The sequence below is a fragment of the Cariama cristata genome, unplaced genomic scaffold, assembly GCF_000690535.1.
Source record: "Cariama cristata isolate BGI_N322 unplaced genomic scaffold, ASM69053v1 scaffold7124, whole genome shotgun sequence".
In the NCBI taxonomy this organism is placed as follows: domain Eukaryota; kingdom Metazoa; phylum Chordata; class Aves; order Cariamiformes; family Cariamidae; genus Cariama; species Cariama cristata.
In genome coordinates, this window is record NW_009611320.1 from 147,085 (window position 1) to 169,423 (window position 22,339).

The window sequence follows — 22,339 nt, forward strand, 5'->3', positions numbered from 1 at the left end:
ACACGATGTATTGCACGGTGGTTGGATTTGGCTCATATAAATAGTGCCGGCAAGTGAAGTTGCTGTGAAAATATCCCAGAATTAACTTTTTTTAGAGATAACGAGCATGAATTCCAAATAGCTGAGTACAGATCACCCTGGGAGAAAGGGCAAATGGATGCAAAACTTGTTTAAGGGCATGTTTCTAAATGATGGATTTATTAAAAGGCATACTAGGATTTCCTACACCCAAAAAGATTTTAGTACAGATGCAACGTATTCCTCACTGAGGAAGAAGACGCTTCCCTGCCTTAAATGCAACACTCAGCTTGGTCTTAGCCAGGAAGTCAGGTAATTGAGACCTCCACAAAATGTGTGTGTGTGTGTGTGTGCTCAAATGCTTACAGACATAAATTAACAGTCTGGCAGCTGATGGGTATTGCAAATGTTACAGAAAACATGATATAGCACTAAAGCAGGCATGCTTCAGATAACACAAAGGCTCTGTACATCCAAAATAGATTCAAGTCATGTGAAAGATTTCCTGCTGCTTCTGCGGAAGATTAAAACATTGGTACATTCATAAAACAAATGTGAAGATTTAGCAAAACAGCGTGCCCTTCACAATGACTCTTTGTCTCACCAAGCATGGAGTCTGGCAAAAGAGACACCCTGAAAGGGTATATCCGACCAATTTGGGCCTGGTAGGTGGGCTCCAGCCCATAAAAAAGAGAGCTACAGATCTTAAGAAACATACAATGAAGAAAAAACCTGTTAACCCTGAGCTAATCTGTGAGCTAATCCCTCAGTGAGAAAGCAACATTAGACCAAAGTCCTAAATCCTGACAGAAATTAAGAACTTGGTAGAGTTTAACCACAGAATTTGCCTACACAAGCTTAGCATGAGGAATGATTTATAAAACAAGAAGGAAGGCCATTAATATATCCTTCTCTGTTTCAACAGCATTTAACACATGGGTGCAGAACTAATTTTCAAACCACACAATAACGTTTGGTGTTTTAATAATACTTTTCTATCCCATTTGCATTGATCTAGTGCTCTGCCATCTCGTTCTGCAAACAGAGCAGAAGAAACAGGTGTTGGGTATACTTTAAATTGCTTTTCTCTCATGTGTTCACTCACTCATTTCCAGCCATATCTGGGGAAATGCAGCCATGGGCACTGATGTCAAATTCTCTCGTCCTGGGGATTATCAGGGATAACTTCAAGAAAATCATTGCTACTGAGTAAGTACACACTCAGCGTAAGCAAAGGTACTCAACTAGCCCCCAGGATAATAAGACTTTCCCCTCTCCACAGTGACATCCCATATGTCTTAACATAGTGCTAGTGAACTAAAAGATCACTTTCTTGCACTACTTGACTTCACAAATGCATGATGCTAAGTCCAGTGAGTTTTTAATCAGGTCCAGCGAGTCAAGGAAATGTTGCTACACCTCTAGGCTCCCAGGAGATGGCCAGGACCTTGCAGAGTGGCAGCCCGTAGGCTGGTTTTGCTTACTGGCACAATTCCACCTTCTCTGTTATGTCTTTAAAAGAGGTGGAAAATGCCTGATAAGACAGTACATGAAGTCTATAGGCTGAGTATCTCCTTCCCTGCTTGCATGCAATGAGGTGCTTAAAGCCAAGACCTGCTGCTAGATTGCTGTGGATCCACAAGGAAAATCCTAAAAGGCATTTGATGCCCAGCATGAAAAAGCTGACAGCACCGTGCTTTGTGAATTTTCATTTCTTCATTTCATGACCCAACAGTTCAGGTCAGTGAATCATGAAATCTGTAAAACAAGCTCCCTCCTCTCTGAGAACTCCAGATATATGCAAATCATTCCTTAACTAAGGCAAAGCTCTAGGCAATCAGAAATGTGATTTTTCTAATTCGACACAACAACTGTGGTAGACAGCAGTGTCTGAACCAAAGCCCTAGCCCTGGACAACTCTGATATTGCCATGCTTTTCAAAATATGAACCTGAATCAGTAGTTGCAAAATCATCTGTATCTTTATACTGGGTCAACTTTTCATCTAAACGGCTACTAGGTTTCTAAACCTGGATTGTAATATCAATTGTTTCCTGCCCTTTTCTAGCAGACTCACTGTCCGGTGAAACATGATTTTGTGAAAAATATACTTGGGGCAGTACTCCACTGTAGATGGTGAATCTGTCATCATATATATCGATGAACTGGGAAAATCAAATCTCTTCCATGAGCTAAGGAGTGACTAAATAATAAATGAGCTGTGCTTTTTTATTTTAATACCCAAATAAAATAACACAAGCTTACAATACATCCATAAAAGGTCTATAAACTATTTGACTCATTTCTATAATTGTCAAGTATTCGTAACAAAAACCCAGAGTTTTGCATATTGAGTTACAAAGATTTTTGATTTAGGAAGTTCATTAAACATAGAAAAGAGGAGTGCTTTTCTTCATTACTTTCAGTATCCTGAATCAATAGAATGGATTAACCAAAAAAGTTTGAGATTTCTAATGCTGGACTAAAATCCTGCCATGTAAGAACTTCCATACAGTATCAGATTAGCTGGATGGGCTTAAGCACTCTTTAAAAGACGCCAGAATCAGATACTTGGATATAAATGATGCACTAATTGAGCTGTCGGTAGTGTGTTTATCCTTGACATCATCCTGGTGTTAGCATGTGCAAAACACTTTTAAGAGAAACAATCTAATTGTGAGAGTTAGATGAATAGTATCTAAAAAAATAGACTAAAATAAATCATAAGTACAAGGTAAAAAGCAAACAAAGCATCATCACAGCTGACTTGAAGTCTACAAATTTTGTGGAAATGTCATAGACATTCTTTGCACATCCAGTCTCTCAAGGCTATTGGTATGTCACTGAATAACTGAAATGAGCTGAGGGTCACTGCTACTATTTGATGTATGTGGACCCATTTTTGCCCCTTGCCTTTGGTATATATTATGTCATCGGAGTGGTGTATACATTTCCCATTGGCAACCTGAATTTAACATGGAATATTAAGGAATTTAAATACACAACTTTTTTTTTTTTTAATTCAAAATTATTTTGCCCTACTATTATCATTTTATGAAGAGTTTTTTCTCATTTAATAAGAAAGCAAAATTAAAATTCCACATGCATGAAGAAAAATGTTATTAAATTCAGTTTTCCCAATGCCTAGGCTTTGTCATCTGTGTTACTTCTCAAGTCGCTATCTAAAATAAAGGGACATCTGGGAGCTATTGAAATTTGCAATAATCAAAGAATAGAGAATAATCCATAAAAATGCCATGCCTTAATTATTTTGCATTTTGCAAAAATTTGCATAAATTCCTGTTCATATCTCTTGCACAGAGGCCACTCAGTGAACAACTGCACTAGTAATATTTTCAGTGACGCTAATTCTTCATCTTATCGGATCACATTAGTTAAAGACAACAGTTTAATCGAGGGGACCACTTATCACTGCAGACAGATGAATCACACCAGGACTTTTCCCATATTTTGCTGCGTAAGACTTTCTGCCTGAATACACAGGAGAAGCAGTGTGCAATGTCATATGCAAATCTGCCTCTGAAAGAGAGTTTTAACCTTTGGTCATCTCCTGTCTTTGGAAAGTTGTTGGCTACTTCTGAAAACAGCAAGAGATGGCAAAAAAAAATACTTGGGAGGGGAAGGGGGACAAGTTTAGCCCGTGCGTCTCTAGAAAGCTGGTGCAGAATAACAACTCCCAAAGAACACAGGGCGCAGGATGGAAATCTGCAGCGTGAGATGAGCGACCTCAGCATGTGCTTTCTACGCTGGGAAGCTGGGTCCCTGCTAGATCCACCACCACAAGCACTCAAGCACCTGTCCTACAATTGGCTTCACCCTCTGCTGATAAACCCATGGAGAGGCAGTACGAGATGAACATGCTTTTGATTTTTTTTAGAACTGTTTATTTTCTTCTCTTTCTTTCCTTTTTACCTTTTCTTTTTTCCCTTTCTTTCCTTTTTTCCTTTTCTTTTTTCCCCCCAACTTTGAAGTTGACATTCAAGTTCAATGTGTCACCATTCAAAGCTGACATCACGTCACAGCTTTCATTGTCTTTTTAGAAAGTTGCCTTTTTGTTCCACTAAAAATCCTTTCAGGTGTCCTCGAAAGAATAAAAAATAGTTCTCTTATTTCCAGCAAGCACAGCCAATAATAATTATTAAGCTCAAGCTGGAAATAAGAGGCTGTTTACCTATTTTTTTTTTATTTCCCTTGCATCATCTGATAGGCTTCAGTGTTAAAAAGGGAAAGGCATGTGCCTTTGGAGCCATTTAAACCTCAGACAAAATGTTCAATCAGACACAGTGCCTCATTTTTACCCCATCAGCAGCATGTCACCGAGAAAAAATGGAGCTTTCTCTGCCAAATGTGGGCAATGCTAAATATCCATGAAACAAATGCTTACACAGATTCGTAATCCAGGATTTAAGCAACCAATGCTCTGTAGAGCACTATTCAGCTACATAAACCCAATGAACTTCAGCTTTTGTACTTCTCCTGTAAAAATATACATGAGCATATTGCCACACGGCTGCCTATATTCTTCAGAAAACGCTGCAGTTTCTCACAAAGGACCACAGACTTCAGGCATCGCCACTAGCAAAGGCTACAGTCTAACTGGATAGGCTTAACAGCAAAACAACGTTAAATCTGTTAAGTTCCGACATGTGAGATGCTGGAGGAAAAGAGGAGGATGGCAAAGAACACAGCGCTGGTCCGACACTTTGTGGGAAGAACTGAGAGGCAGTGCTATTTTAAACCGTTACTTTTCAAGATTTTAAACCCTCTCTTCCCTGCAAATTGTGGCCGTAAAGTTTCCAGCAGCAATCTCCCCTGTGATATTCCAGACCAAATTCCAAGTGGAATAAAATGATAGTCCCTCCATCGAAATTCCCCTCACAATTACAACTTCCCATTAAATGAGTGGGAATTTAAATTCTTTTTAGAAGGCTACAATTACAGCAGATTATTATGCGTCCCTCTAATTACTGCATATAAATACGTACCATGTAACACAGTTTATTGTACCCGGTTAGTGCACTTACAGTAAATAGAAACCAATATGCTTCATTCAGCCCATGTATTTTGACACTCACATCAGATTTACCAATTTCTCTTCATTACAACCCCTTGCACTGTTACTGACATCGTTCTCAGAGCTATGCTCTACCATCACAGCATGAAGATTGATGAGGCTTATATATACTGATTTGTGACAAAAGCAAGCCACTTGAGAGGCACTGTTACTATTTTGATAGCATTAAGTTGGCTAAAAATTAGCTGCACTAAGCCAACACTCTGCTCCCACTTCTCCTCCTCATTAATTATGGTACATGATTCGGACCTTGAAAGGCTAAGGCTGTTGTAATAGTATTTTTAAACCTATTGTTTTCAGTTGCTTAGTCGGTCTTGAAGAGACCTAAAGTTCTGACCATGCTTATTAGCAACTATTTTTATTCTTTAGAGAGGTTTTGAATAGACAAGTTTTCCAACATGACAAATGTTAAAAGATAATTTCTGACTGAATCTACAGTGGTAAATTTAAACATAGTTTGGAGGAACAGAGAGATACTATGGATGATACAATTTTCAAAACTGGTTAATGACTTAAGAGCCTCTACCACATGCACTCATCAAGGAGAGTCTAAATAGCCTCTGTACTTTAAAAGCACCAACTTATATACCATTATCCAGAGGATGAAGAGGCCATCTCTTGCTACAGATAATTCATCCCTCCAATCATGAAGTTTCAAAGACTGTTGCTAGAGTTGCACACTGAAGCCTGTAACTCTTTCGGCTCATTCTTTTGCTAAATACAGGTCTTGCCCCAGCAATTTCCAGCAAACTGATACAGGTCTTGCCCCAGTAATTTCCAGCAAACCGAACTCCCTAGCAGTGGGTGCGTTTTGTAGAGGCTTTCTCTGTTGGAGGCATAAGTAACCCAGCATCTGCAACAGTGCGTTCAGAAAGCACTGAGGGCGAGAAACCATGCACTCAGATCCACTTTCTGGGCTGAAAGCGCAAGTCAATGAACTGTAGCCTGGATCATTCCTGCATGAAATGGTTTCATTTTTATGCTTATTATCAGACCTCCATCACTCCAGCAGCTGTTTGCATAAAATCACATAGCAAAATCACTAGAGTTTGTAAAGCTGTCAGACCATGATTAGGAGGCAGCTACAAAAAATGTGGGCAGAAAAAACAGCTAGACTGTTTTCTGTGTCTTTTCATAGCTCAAACTCCACTAATATTCTCCACTTCTAGCTTCTTCTTTTTACTAAATTAACATGGTACAAGAGTATGTAGAGTTAAGTGTTAACATAGAAATTATTAGAAGACAACACATACCCAGAAGAAGAAGGAAGTAAAAGAAGGAAACAAGAAGAGGTTGATGTGTCCAATTATTGAAGGAGAATAAAGACTGATCACCTGGATCCAGCAATTGCACTGCGCTTGGAAATACATCACCATTTTCGTTTACTTGCAAAGCAAGTAGATAACTCTCAGAATTACCTTTCCTGTTTCAGATGGACATTTAAATACTTCATCCCAACTACAGAATCTTTAAGAAAGTCTGTGAAATAAAACATAGGCTTTTGGCTTGCTTCATATGAGAAAGTAATATAATCAAGTGGTCATTTTCCTCCCATTTCAGGTAGAACCATTCCATTAGTAAGAATCCACTAAAGCAAGAGACCATCCTGTATAAAATCCAGTGACATCCAATCTAAACGTAAGCAGAAAAAATCTGATAACAAGCACTGAATAAAATCTACAGCCTTGCAAGACATTACAAATATGTCAAAAAAAAAAAGCCCTCAACTTAGGAGCTGAAAAAAAATAGCATTAATAACGCCACAATCAATGAAAAATCTGGGACAAGAAACACTTTTTTTTCCCTCCTCCCAAAAAGCCTGAAACAAAAATAAATCCCTGCCGAAACAACATTACTAAAACAAAAAGTCTAAATTATTATAAAGGGGAGTCTATTTCTGACTGCCTCACGCATTTTTTAACTCAGGGTCTAGACACGTTTCTGTGCTTACTTTGGGACATACTCTTTGGTAAGCGCAAGTCCTGTGACAGCAGCCTCAGGTACCGTTAAAAAAGTCACATGGACACAGGTCCATACATCCAAAGAAGATAATTAAAGGAGGAAGGAAGAAAACATGCACAGCTCACCTGGGCTCAGTAGTTACTTTGCAACAGATTTCTTTGTACTTACAAGGGGAGTGACTTAGATTCACCTTTCCTAAGCATGGTAGCCTTAAAAATACACATCCGTCCTCGCTAGTAATTCATGTTTCCTCCAATACAGACAGGGACAGACAAGTCCAGAAGAGCGACCCTAAGCCATCACAGGTGGTGGTCTGGAGACAAGCATTGGCACTACACACAACTACAACGACTAACATCTGCCATCTTATTTCACCTCAGTTTCCTAAGAACTTTTGCAAAAGAGGTGGAGATACTGTTAGTAATGGAATTTGCTCCGTAAGTATTGGCCAGTATGGGTACAGCGTCCCTGTCAAATTCAGGTAGGGAAAAGACAAGCTTATTAAAAATAATTAAAAGGTTTTGTCTAGGAAAGGTCTGTCAGTGCCTCACACACACACTGGGCAAAGGGGTGTAAGGGTTGCCAGGTCAAGCACTAACCAGAGTTTTTCAAAGGGAGCCAAGTTTACTCTCTTTTATACCAGACAGACTACTGGAAGGAGGGTATGAAATGAAGATGGAAGAGAAATACTGTGCTACTGGGAGACCATGGTTGTCTTGGCAATTAAGGCCTGCCCAGAGGGTTAATTACACACAGAGACAGCTAGGCATTTTAGAAAATGTTTTCTGAGTGTGCCACAAGAATAAGCACAGCTTGGCCGGCCTAGCTGCGGATTCCCAGTAGCTTATTTGCTTGGATCCCCAGGAGTGTGTCTCCCAAGAGGCGTCAATGGTCAGTGTTTCATCGGCAGCTCAAAGGGTTGATGTGGCCATCGCAGCTGTGTCCCCAACAGAGTCTGATTCCCCTTCCCGCACACCATTCCCAGGTGTGTTTTACAACAGTGTAGTCCTCTCCCCATTTCCCCAGGACACCCCGCTCAGGAGGTTCTCTTCTCCATAGCCTGCCCTCCACTCCACTCCCCATTCACACCCTATGACACCAATTTCCCTCTAGTACATCTTCAGTCCTCAAAATCTAGCGGACTGTTATTTTTTTCAAATGAGATAAAATTCAGGGGAAGGAATATATTAACTTGTATTGACAACTAAAGCCTAATTCCTGTAAGTAAGTATTTTTTCTTTTTGCTATTAATAGTTACACTTCCCTATCTGTATGGGAATCCTCTGGCAAATGTGAATTTGGCATATTTCACTGAGGTCTCTGAGGCAAACACATAAATGCAAAAGAGACTTACAGACCTAAGATTCTCATCAATAGATATATTTCAAAATCAATGCCAATTTGGTTCAGTTTGTGATCTTCTCTCAGTATAAACTGGAAAGCTTGCAGTTATTGGAACGCATGATTACTTTACTAACTTTCCAACTTAATAAATCCTAAAAAGGGAAAAATCCTTTTATTTCTCTCCATTTATTTATGGCCTGGAATGTGTAAGAACCTACAGTGAATTATCAAGTAAAAAACCCTCCAAACTTGTACAGTAATAAATTAATGCTTATCTCCTGTGTTCTGCACTAAAATAATTTGGGATTTCTAACAAACAAAAATAACCATGGAATATGCAAAAGTATATTTTACTACATTTTGCTGCCAGACAGTGATTGCATTGGGAAGTATTTTGTCCAGATGTTTTTTAACTTGTATGGATTTGAAGAGAATTTCCTAAAATACATAGTAGGAATGATTGATTATGTGGGATAATATGTTTCCTTTTTACTTGTAGCAACACGAATCAAGAATTCATTCTTTTACAAATAGACAAGAGAACACAGTCAAGGATCTTCTACTCAAAGGAGAAAAAACACAGCATGATGTACAGCAATGTGAAAGAAAACACATGTGGTAAAACCAGTAGTTTACAAGTATATCACTTCACATCCAACATATGTGAGCTACTTATCAAGAGAAACATTCATGTAAGGGCCAAGGAAGTGGTTTAGACACTCTTTTTAGAGGGCAATTTTTAACTTGAAAACTGTCGTTGATAGTCCCAATAAGTGAAAGCTAAAAAATTATTCATTGATTCTGATGATGCAGTGAATGTGAGCAAGATCAAAATTTGCTTTCATCCAAAAGAATAGTTTGTATGTTAGATCTGAGATGAAAAACTTTAAACATGTTTAACCTGAGAGACTGAAAATCTTGACAGGGTTGGGGTGATTCCACCAATTTGAAAAAAACCATATGATTTTGCTCTGGATATTCTAAAGTTCTGTCACAAATAAATAAAATTTAAGGGCTGCAATAAAAGACTTAACTGAAGCAGATTAGAGGTGGAAAACAAGTGTGCATATTTGTTCCATTTTTTCCTGTGCTTGTGAATTGCAAAATGTATTATTTGTTCTGTATAATCAGGCAATTCCCAGCTTTGTGCAAGTCTGTCGTACATTGAGAAAAGGGAGAATACCACTCTCCTGGAACAGGAAGAAGTGATTTTAAACTACAAAAATCAGTTAACCTTTTAACATATATTTTCCACTTAATCTTACCTCCAAAAAATGCTCTGCTTGCTGTTCCCGATCCAATTTTCTTGACGTTGTTGTAATCAGACCTGTGAAAAAAGGATGAAATTTTATTGTCAATACCTATTGAAAAATGTAAGTCTCTATCGACCAGAAGAAATAAATTCATTTTTCAAACACTCAAAGGGAAAAAAATCTATTTGAAGCTATATCAGACACAGATTTCTTGACATCTGTCAAGCATTTTCTTTCTCAGTGCAGCCATTATGACTTTCTGACTAACAATGAATCTTTAAATAAAAATGCTGTGAGGAAAGTAACTGAAAAAGTTAGCTGTGTGTCTACAGTTAACATGCTACATTTGTTACAGTGAATAAAAAAAAACTTAGTAAAGAATCAGTATTTGTCTTATGATTAAGTGCTTCAATGAATCATTTGCATTTGACTGAAATCCTTCCGTAAAAAACCTCATTAAAGACTTCAGAGTTCTCAAACAATTAATGGGATAGGATGCTGATTACTTCCACGCCAAGAATACTTGACAAAGAAGGTTATTTCTGTAATAACTACTTGTATACATAATGATTTCCAAATGTAATCATTCTAATGCATTAAAGGTTTTGTACTACAATTTCATCAATTTGTTCCATGCTCAAATTGAGTCTTTAAAATAAAGTACCCTTTTACATGAGGATGATCAAGATGTCTTTTTTTTTCTTAAAGCAATGTACTTTCACAAATGATTAACCTCTTGTGAGATTTATACCAAGGAAAGAAAATGAAACACTTCCAAAGTTCCCTCAAGAAAAGCGATGCATATCTTCTATGAACATAGCTTAGTTGTTTATTTTGTTCTCACTAGAGATTTAAAGGGCAGATTTTATTTGAGCTTTCCCTCACACAAGACATTTCTTTGGATAGGAAAATGCATCACGTGCTTGTTTTGTGATAGATTCCAATGAGTATAAAGGGATCAACTTTTCCTAGAGAGAAAGCTGGTTTTGAAGACAATGCCAGTGGACAAAGTCATTCTCAAGAATTCCTCGTCTCTAAGATGATGAAGGAAGACAAAAAAATAAATGCTCCCTGGATTATCTATTATACTTATTTACTTAATCAGACCAGCCAAACATCTAAACACAAATCCATGATGACCCTAAATTCTTATAAAAAACCATCAGCAACATCTTACATCTACATAACACCTCTAGTCCCAGGCGGCTTCTATGGCTCCTCATACACTGTCACCTTCTCCTTGGAGGAATCTCTTTATCTATTTTGGTGACAAGGGGGGAAATATTACTTGAAGTAATGGGATGAAGTGAACAAAGGAAAGTCCACTCTGCTTCCTATATTTCACACTCATTACAAGTTCTATTAGACCACAGAAGTCACACTCAAGGGGAGGTCACAGACTGGATCATTACAATTACTTGGAAGAACCTGGTGCTGGTAAAAGGCTGAAAAACCAAAACAACTGGTATTGCCTGCATCGAGCAATTGTAAGTATTCAAAACAGTTACACCATATGGGAGACATCTACTCACTGCACGAGTTTAAACAGACATGACAGCACAGATGACAAATTGATGTCATTCACACAAGATCTCCCCATGTCTAGAGAGAACGCAAAGCTACAGGGAAGAAGTTCCTAATTATGAAAGAAGTTCAGCCCAAATAAATTGATAAAGTAAAAATTTTAAATTTTAAATACCCCTGTTCATCACATGCATGGTCACTATGCATATTTTTCAAGCACAACCTAACGACAGTAAGTAATATGATAATTTTTATATCATCCATTTCCTTCCTTCCTAATGTAGCACTATGAAATCCACCTACTTTCTTCTTAAACAAGAAATGTCTAACTGTAAATTATAGATGGTCTCTGTCCTCATCATCTTCTTCAGGCAGATGAATTCACATTCCTTTTGAAAACCAAGAGCTAACATCTGAAACTGAATATCACTAACTGTCAGAATGAATAGTACTTGTCTTTCATTGGTAAAACTAAAACTACTACTACTGCTGCTACTACTACTACTTCTGCTGTTGCTTCTCCTCACAAGACTACTGTTATCACTAAAGGTTTTTTTCGTTTGTTTTCCTTTTTTCACTGTAGAGCCTTTTAGACTGCAATAACGGCCAGAGAACCTTCAGACCTGAATTTCCTTCTGAAAGAGGTGTATGAACATACAACAAGTCTCTACAACAGAGTTGCCTATATCTTAAACACAGCAGATCTTAACAGATTTAGCATCCAGACTTAACAGCTCATCCTAAAGGGCAGGTCCACCACAATCAGTTCTGCAGACCTGATCCTGAAGTATGGTGCTAGCACAACTAGTTTCTTTTTCTTTAAAGACAGCTCTATATACAACTGCCAGTTCTGGGCAGTTTCATTAGGCTGTTACAATACTCTATAAAAGTAATTGGTCCTCTGTGTGCGCAGTCGTGTGGCCTCTGGTTTCCATTCCTGTTCTCTGAGAGACTCTCCCATCCGACATTAACGGTGGTCCCATTGCAGTCTCCTGGCTGCTCACTTCCATATAAACAGATAGATCACACTACACAACACTATTGTTTAAAATATGACTATACATAAAATCAGATCTCAACTACTTGATGTTAATATTTATTTAAATATGGTCATGTATTAGTATTGATGTCAATCTGGTCCTTTCAGATTATAAAACTGTATTTCAAGGAATTCTGTTTAAGACCTATCATCAAAACTGAAAAAAAAGCAATATATTGCAGTTATGCCTAAGACTACCAACAGCTTTACAACTCCAGTCTCAAAGAAATTAATTTCATGGGTTTCATGAAAACCTTGCTGGGTCCCTGCCTGCTGTATTCAGTACTCCATGCCCTAGACACACAATAATAGTAATATTTAGCAGGATGTAGAACTTTATTTTCGAGATACAGGGGCAACTGAGAGAAACTTGGCTTTGCACAAGAGAATATATCCCAGTTTTAGTTCTTCTCTAACTGTATTAAATCGTCATACTCTGTTATGGTGTAAAGACATTATCTAAAGAAAATAACTCATAGAGAAAAATAAACCCAAAGAAATGATGTTAGGCTGCACTGCTGGTTATGATATAAAATCACAAGGGGACAATGATAAAAAAGGACCCTTTCTTTTTTCCCATCTTCAATATGTGCCGTAGCTCTTCTAGACGCAGCCATCTGGACAACTGTCCAAAGCCAGCTGGGAAATATAGCACGCATTTATCACAAAATAGTCAAAACCACTAACAAGCTTCAAAAGTCATAGCACACCTCTCAAATGCTTTCTCTCAAATTTCCAGGGAAACATCATGGTCCTGCTAAGGGCAGGAGATATTTATAACTGTGATGATTCTTCAAGAACAGCCATGAAAGTGAAGAGGAAAACTGGATCTGATAGAAAAGTTATTTACAATAAAACCATCAGCGCACAAGCAAGGTTATGTGATTCTGTTCCCAGCATTTCATACTTTTCTTCAACTTTATGAGTTTAAACACCTCTCTGTGCATCCTGGCACATCTGTTCCTCAGGCCATATAAATGAACTGTTTTGTGAAACTCCAAAACCTTGCTTGACCCAGTATTTCAGCTTGGAGACAACTATATGTTTTTATATAACTTGCTTTTCTACAATACCTATTACTTTTGCTATTGGAGTACTTTCCCCACCTTAATAAATGAACAACTATTATTCTCCTTCTGCTAGAGAGTTCGGAAATGCTGGAAGGTGAATAAGCTCACCCTGCACAACATGTCCCATTATACTGCAGGACACGGCAAAAAGCCCCAGTTGACACGAACTGGGGAACATCCTTCCAACACCTCAGTGTACACTGGATAGGATCATCATCCCCTCCTGCATCATTCCCCTCTAAAAGGAAACTCTGCATGTGGATGGAGAAGAAACAGCAGTGCCCTTCACCCCATCATCTTATAATCTGGATCGGAGCACCAGAGATCTGGGGTGGGCAGCAAGGCAAACCTGCCTTATAGCTTATGTGCAGCTATAGTGACACAGAAGAAAAAACAGGACCAACACTAAGAAATCCTGGCACTTTAACCAATACATCAGTCTACACAATCTTCAGCCAATGCATCATCTTGGAAACAAATTACTAGTCATTAGGGTTCAGACGTGTGATCAAGACATTTGAGCAACACTTACCACTGATGCTTGGGATAATGCTTTTAGCACATTGCAGATGTAAAGTGAAAAAAAGAAAAAAGTTCAGTGAAAGAGATCAAAACCCACATCAGTTACTTTGCATTTCCAATGAATGAAGCACGCAGTTACTAGGGTGCAAATGAGGCAATGTAACTTATTAGCAAAGGGTAACTTGATCATAGGTTTGATGTCTTAGAGTTAATACCAAGTATGTGTGTGTGTGTGTGTGTCTGTCTGTGTGTGTGTATAGACCACTGAAGACGACGTAAAATCAGGAATAGTTATGAATTCAACAGTATGACTAATTCTTTATAATTATGTTTTGTAGAAAACGGCATCTTTATTAATAATAAAGCCAGCAAACTCAAAAGAGCAGCAGCTTGTTGGTTCTATTGTGTCAGCTAAGGTGTGCTTTGTTATTCAAAAGTGGTATAATATTCTGCCTCAAACGGAGTCTTTTGCAATATATTGTATTTTTTTGAACCGTAGTTCTCCTTGGATGCTTAAACATGTGGCTATGGTAAATGTCTATATCTGAGGAACACTGAAAAGTACACATTGCTCTCTGATGATATGCAAGTAATAGGCTCAATCTAGCGCAATTCCACTGCAATCAAATAAACTGTGTAAATTTATGCTAGCTAAGAATCTCAAATGAATGTTATCTTTGCATTTTTATTTTTAGTCAAGAATACATGAAAAAGCACAGAAAATTATTAACTTATTTACCATAAACAAAGCAAGGCAAACAAATTTATATTCAAATGTAATTTGAGGCCAACATCCTTCATTTCCGAAAGTTCAGTAACTATATTTCCATTTGCATATGGAAATTATTCCTTCCTCACAAGGCTGTGATACTGCCATGTAATCCTACCAGAGCTCCAAAATTTAATTCAAATTCTGACATTTTTGCCAATCTTTATGAAAGTTTGTTTTGTACACCACTCAAAATAGAAATACATTTTATAGGATGGTCTAAAGCTAACAGAGACACTTATGTTTATGGCTATTTTTATTATTAACTTGACAAGAAATGTGGGATAATATGCAAGCAAAGTGAGACTCTTGAGAAATGCAGACAGAGTAGAAGCAAATAGTGACTTGTCAAATCTTTGCTGAATTTGATGCTGATCAAAGTAAAGCTGACAACCAAAGATCAGGGAAATAACACCAAAACTGCCTTAGCCCAAACTGTCATCTGCGGATCATGTATTTATTGGACAACACTATTTTATAAATTCTGTAAATTATGAACTAGTGATCCAGAGTAGACTATGCACATAAATCTTCATTTATATGCTGGAAAAGTTAAGCATTTCTTTGTTTTCTTAATACTTTCTGTTCTGGAAAACTCAAGGCATTCACTACCTCTGTTCTTGCAGCCAGAAAAGATGTTGGCACCTGGGCAAATGCAAACCTGCCTGCTAACTCGGCCTTCAATGCTTTAATTAGAGTGGCCAATTGCCAGTTAGGATTTTCCAACTGAATAATCCATGCTCTGCCTTCAGTTAGCTCTCCTGTTTCACAGAACGGTCCTCATACAAATAAAACCTCTGCGTGTCTGTGTGTGATTAAGTTGATAGACCATGCTATACAAATACATACATATATACTGCATATACAGTCAAATATTTGAGTATGTATATATATGTGTGTGAAATTTTACATATACCAAATAAGTTGAATATTAAAAATTATCCTAAAATACACATAATTACAGAGGTATATTTAGCTCTGAGGTTTATTGATGTTCATTCTTTCAAAATATATGAATTACTTGAAATATTTGTGTTAGAAATAAGTTAATTCATGGACTTAGAGAGCCACAGAAGAAAAATTCACCAAGAGCAAAGGCTATGGCAGAGGAAATCTCTAAGCACTGGATAGCTTGAACAGTAGTACACAGAGGGAAACATTGCTGTGGGTTTGCTTCCTCTGATGCTTATTCTCTATGAATCAGATCAGCCCACGGCTGTAGGTGTGATAGTGAACTAAACTGACCTTTGGCTTAGAAGAAATTCACATATTTTTCAATACTATGGCACTTAGGGACCAAAAATCAGTTTGCCACAGGCTATTTTCTAACATAGATTGAATTTCCCTAATATGGCTATGAAGCCAAGGAGAGTTCAATAGCCTTCTCCTTATGAAATTAAATTATTTTCATTCAACCTGTGGATGGATAACCTTACCTGAGCTGTTTCCTGAAGTACTACTTAAAAGATAACAGAATCTGGTATGGAGAGACAGCATATTTTACTGCTGTCTCTGGAAGTGTTGCAAATTTTATGGTATAAAGAATAAATTTTTCTTTAAAATGAATTTTTAAAGAACTCTTTTATTAATTTCTCATTTCCAAACTTTGTTTAGATGAAATATGACAAGAGCATATGACAGGTAACAAGCAGGCGAAAGTAAAAGAAGCCTAATACACTTCTCTATTTTAAGTTGATGGCTGGATGTCTTCATAAACATAGGAGGGTGAGTAGGAAAGCAACGTCTTCCCTTTCCTCGGCAAAAGACTAACAGGTTACAATTTACTGCCTATTTTATTGTCCATTATTAAATCATCTTTCTTTTTCCTGCCACGTATATTCTTAAAAAACAGTTCACTAAAAAAATACAAGTGTGGGATGGGTTAGAAGTATGGCTAGGGACTTCACGTTATTACACAGGGTTTGATTGTAACTTCAGAATACATTGCCTGGCTGTAAGTCATAGCAGTACATGCTTTACATCCTCGCCACTCGCAATGGAGTTAGGCTCTTTGCCCAGGATAGCCAGGCAGCACAGGGCCATATATGCCAGGGCTTATACATCACACCCACACAGAGACGGCCTGGATGGATTCGCTGAGGTCTCATTTCAAAGCTTTCTAGTCCCTAGATGCTGAGGGAAACTTTTTCCTCATTAAGATATTGATCCTCATCTTCAAAGAAAACAATTTTGAAATAAAATTAGAGAGGTTTCTCCACAGAGTTCTTGTGCTCCATGAGATCTCTGAACATCCTGCAACACTGATGCTATCTCATCACAGTCCAAAGTGGATGCGCTTCCCAATCTGCCTTTCTCAAATACTGTAAGGAACAAGGATAGCGAAGGAAAACCACGTGAAGATATCAAAGGAAATCTTCTGTAGAGTTACCCTTGAAAGCTCTGCTTGGGGAGAAAAATGCCTTGGGATTGTTTGCTGAAAATATAGGTCTTTTAACCCAACAAGTTAAACAGACAAAAGGAATAAGTAAAACAAACACTGCTTTTCTAAAAACGTTCCATAAATTCAGTGACTGGTTATACACACTGATCATTCAGCAGAGCCCCAAGGCTGAATGTGCAGAAATTCATATGGGAATGTATGGGTTTACTGATGAGTTTACTGGAAATCTCAAATATTTATTAACAGTACGCACAAAGGTATGAACACAGCCTTTCTGTACATATACCAAGCATAGAAAAGAGTACACATCTGTTGAGAAATATAGCCATCAGCTGTCAAGTGTCCCACTACTCTTTGAAAGTAAATTTAGGACTTCAGATGGAAAAAAAAAAGGGGGCAGCTACAATAAATAGCATTAGGATTTCCATCATATATTCAGGAAAGTAAAACTATCGTGTATTCCTAACTACAGAAATGTCAAAACAAATAGCAATAACCAGGGTAATTTTATTACCCACAGGCAGTGAGAGGGGTTGTAAACACTCTAACAGCACATTCGTCTCCTGCAATAAATTAGGGATCGACAAAATGAAATTGAATTTCAAAGATAAATGATAGAAAACGATGTACATTTTACTTGGAGATGTAAACAAACATATCATTTTATATAATTATGCATGTAAACCTCTAATTTAGAAAGACTGTATTCTGATCTAAATGAACGATACTTCATTGAACAAGACAGAGAACCCACCAGGCGAGTGTGTGCAATTATGTGGAGGACTGCTGCCTTATTGTTTTTCCTGAGGTGACAGTAAGAGTGAAACGACCTCTTTGAAACAAGCTAGATATAAAAAATGATTGCTTTTAAAAACAGTTATGTTTTCTAAACTGTGGTTATGTCTAAAAAAAAAAAAAAGAAAGGAGAAGCTGAAGCAAACCTTTTTTATTCCTCTTTGGTTGTCCCTTCTGTCTCTTGTTAGAGTTCCCTCAGTTTATTGCTGAAAATATCAAAACTGCACAAAATGCACAGCAAACATTTACTTTAATGAAGAATTTGGATTATCCTTCCCTTTAAAGGCAGATTCTGGCTTTTTTTTTGTTCTTAGAATCTGTTTAAAATGACAATATGGTGTGCCAGTCTGTTCAGCCTGGTGGAATAGGCGACTCGGAGGGACTCCCTTTCATCCTTTCAAAACTTAGCCAGCACAGTCCTCAGCTACTGCAGGCAAAGTCACTAGTCTCCCAAATATTTCTGTCCATTTTAAAAGTGGCCAGGTTTTCTGTTTCCCATATTCCTCCTGGAAGGCAGTTTGGGAACATGACGGCATGGTTGAAAGCCCCAGTTTCCAGACAGACCATGTTTATGAGCAATTTGTACCTTCATTTTGGTCAACTAAACAAACCAAGCTCCTCTGGTTTCCTCTCACCTAATGAATATACCATTGCCCTTCTTGCATTGCAGTTCCAGCCCTCATCCCTCCTAAGCCTGATGGATGGAGGGTGAACACTGTGCTCCAGACAACATCTACACAGCTCCGCGAAAGCAGCCTAACAACTGCCTCCAGTGGATGCACGTCTAGCAGAGAGTGGCAATCTTGTTATTAGTCCTCAAATGCACCACTTTGTTTACTCTGCTAACGAATTTTTACTCTTCAAACTCCCAGGGATCCTTTCTTTCTTTTTTTTCCCCCCAACCTCTCCTGTCCAGATGACTCCTGCTACCTGGATCAGAGCAAACTCCCACTTTTGAAGCCAGTACCATTGAAGAAACCACCAAACAAGATCATTTGTCTAGCCAATACTTGAAATAATCTGTTAATGTGTGCCCTTCAGCATGCAAATTCCCCTTTCAAGACTCATCATTTTTATTTCCTCTTTAGCCAGACTCATATGCACACACCAATTCAACTATTTATCTCCATGTCCTTGTACCTCATAAATTCTGCACTGCAACAGTACCAAGTGCATTACTGAACTCCATGCAGATGACACACAGAGCAATTCTTAGAACATCATTTATTTTATCAGTGACATAAAGATAGGCTGATACGATTTACTTCTGGTAAACCCATGAGCACTTCTATCCCATTTTCTCTTTATTTCCATGTTTCTAATTACACTGTCCTTCAAAATACGTTTGAAAGCCTTGCAGATGACAAAGGTCAGACAAATAGTTCTGTGACTGCAAGGCTTATTTCTTCACCCTGTCTTACTGCTCTTTACCACTGATATTTTATTTGTTATCTCCCAGTTGTATGGTTCAAATCCCAGATTTGATAATACCCCCTCAATAGTTACTTGCTACAGGAGTTCAATTTAAGTTGCCAGTTCTTTCACATTTCTGGAGGGGAGATTATCATAGTTATTCTTCCTTGGTAAAAGAGGGATGGCAGCGAGTCGGGTTTGGCCAGGAAGAAGTCAAATCCCAAATAGCTGTGGACAACAGGATAAAGTCTGCAAACTTGCCTGTATCAAACCACAGTCACCATCTGACTGCGGTCGCTTTGGACCACAAACAGCTTCAGGCATCTCAGTGAAGTGTCTGAACTCAGGTGGGATGAAGCTACTGCTCAAACTGCAACCCCAAAAAGCCCACCCTCAAAAACGATCCCTCAGGGACAGTGTGGTAGAGCCACCATCAAACACACAGAGTTTGAAATCCACAGCTGCAATTTTTAAATGAGAAGACGGATAATACTCCAAGTGCCCAAGCTGCACTGGCTCCTCCAGCACAGCTGATGAGCAATTTCTCCGTGGTGTCATTGCAGCCTGAGTCATCTCTTAAGGCTGTGATGCTCTGAAACAACTGAGCAAATGCCCTTGAGGGACTGTCATGCAGGGGCTTAGCTCTCCTAAAACACTTCACAGGGAAGTTCACAGTTTGTGAGATAAGAAGGTTTTCAAGTTCAAATCCTTTATTTAGGCTCAACTGAATATATAAGAATAGAAATAGCATTCATATTTTCTTTTGTTTTCTTCCCTTAAAAAGTACAGTGCTGTATAAAAACCTAATTGCTAATACGATGCCTCAGCACAGATTTTAACATCCCCCTGAATCGCTTTCATTTTCAGGGAGAAATTACAGAATTCTATTTGGGTTATAATTAGCATATAATTATTACTGGCAGGAATAGCTATAAATATATATAACTGGTGGCTAGCTTAGTAACCAGCACACATAATCATTATACAATTTTCTTTAATTTTTTGGTGCACAAAGGCCTCATAATTCTGCAAAAGCGACGACTGAGCCTAACTAGATTCTGGTTATAATTTATGTTAATTAATTTCACTGTTTGCAAGAAAGAAGACTTACATAACATCCGCGGTGGGGGTAGGTGGTGCCGCCTTCAGTGGAAAGGGGCTACGCAAATACTCTGTACTTTGGGCCTGAATACCTCATGAATTATTTTTTCGATCTCTTGCGCCAGCATATTATGACAAAGGAAGGAAAAAAAAAATCAAAAAATCTCTAGTGTACACTTTTGTATAACATATGCATAGGTCACAGCATGATGAAGTCCTGGTATTTTCCTTTCTTGACTGTGGAGGAGGAGTGGAAGGTGCGTAAAGCACAGCTGTCAGTTTTTCCTCTTAATCTAGACACCCTCATTACCTTCTAAAGAGAAGCGATTTTGCATTTTTACACACACACCCTCAACCAAGTGCTGTTCTTGACAATACAAAAGCAACCCTGGCTTTTCTCCCAACTGTGCTCCAAAGAAAGGCGTTGATCTCTCATTACCAGCAATTGTCTCCAGCTCAGCAAAGCCCCAGCGCTGGGAGAGCGGTGCCTTGTGCTAACTGCGGATTCCCCAGGTCAAGTCAATCTCATCTTCATCTCTAATAAAAAAATGATTCATGGGCGAGGTGACCTTCCTGATCCAGAGGCAAAACGCAGAGCTGTGGAAAGAAGCCTCATAGAAAAGATATATGTCCTTGTTTCATGATGTGCAACTTGCAGTCAGACCTCAGCGCTGTCAAGATCCACTGCCCTTCCCAAAGTGGTCTCCTGCCTAAGAAACCATACTGAGTTTCCACTCCACCCTCTATCTTGGTCTGTTACCTTACATGAGACATTTCATGTCTCTGTGCTTCAGTTTCCTCTCCCATAAAACTGGGATAATTGATATCTTTCTTTGTAAAGTGCCTTATGATCTATAAAGGAAAAAATTACTTGTGTAAGAGTAAGATATTATTAACTAACAATCTCATAAAGCTTAGCCATAACAGCACTAAGCATTTTCCAAAATTTATTGTTAAGTAAGTAAAGAAAATGATTTTTTAAAGACTGAAATGAATTCCTGTGCTTTCCAGGGTTTTCTCTTTTCTTTTTTTCACTTCTCTGCACAGGGATTTATTTAAATTATTATCAATGGGTAAAATATAGTATTAGCTCTGACCTCCCACTTTAGTGGCTCAGCACATAACAAACAACAAAAACGCAAAATAAAACTAGAATACGAGCAGTAGCTGCTTTTCTCTGCAAAGCCAGTCCAGTACCTCAGCCTTGCTGAACAGCTGTCAGAGCAGAGAGGCAAGAGTGGGTCCTGGGTACCATTAAATCTTCAGTCGAGGAAGAGGAGCAGAATCAAGTATTTGCAAAGAGGTCTCTCTTGTTTTGACACCAAGTGAGAGGTGGGATCCTCAGGCTGAGCTCCTTCCACATGCAGAGGCAGATGGAGCGGAGGAAGGGCCATCAGACCCCACATTCAGTTGCTCAGTCGGGAGTGTCAGCAGCACCCCAAGCACCATCTCTGCTGCCTGCTTTCAAACAATGACACTGATTTATTTATAACTCCCACAATGACTCGGGAAGAATCTGAAGGGACTGGAATGAGGGTATAGAGGGGACGGAGGAATGAGGAGGTGTGCACTGGGGGAGGATGCGAACGTGCATCAATCCCATGAGAGGAGACTGAAAGCAGGGCATGTTAAGCAAGCCTTTGCCACTGATGGGGCTGATGTCAGAGGAGCAAGGGCCAGCCACCACCTAATGAATGAGGATGGAGTGGTGCTACTACAAGGACTGTTTTGGGGATAGAAGATGCATCCAGAGGCTGTGACAAGCTGCTGCTGGAAGTACTGCAGCTGTAGGGGCAACCACTGCTTGTTTTTCACTTTCTCCCGCATGAAGCACAGCCCCGCTGTTTTGCTCCATCATTGCTTACTCACTTCTTCTCCTTTACACATTCTACCTTCTCTTTTTGACTCCTGGTTAGCGCATATTCTACTCATATTCTACTTCGTCACCCTCTGAAGGCACCAGATAATGATGTTCACCTAGCTGAAAGAGGGATGTGTGTGACCTGATCCAGGTCTCACCTGTGCTTCTCTTCT

The 22,339-nt window shown here is 38.6% G+C and overlaps 1 protein-coding gene across 1 annotated transcript in view; it reads right to left on the reverse strand.

Moving 5' to 3' along the window:
* FAT3 (FAT atypical cadherin 3) overlaps window positions 1–22,339 on the reverse strand; it is a 220,310-nt gene that overhangs the window by 120,103 nt on the left and 77,868 nt on the right. The window contains exon 3 of the mRNA XM_009698210.1: window positions 9,684–9,745. Within this exon, the coding sequence (XP_009696512.1) occupies window positions 9,684–9,745 (62 nt within the window). The remainder of the gene's footprint in view (window positions 1–9,683; window positions 9,746–22,339) is intronic.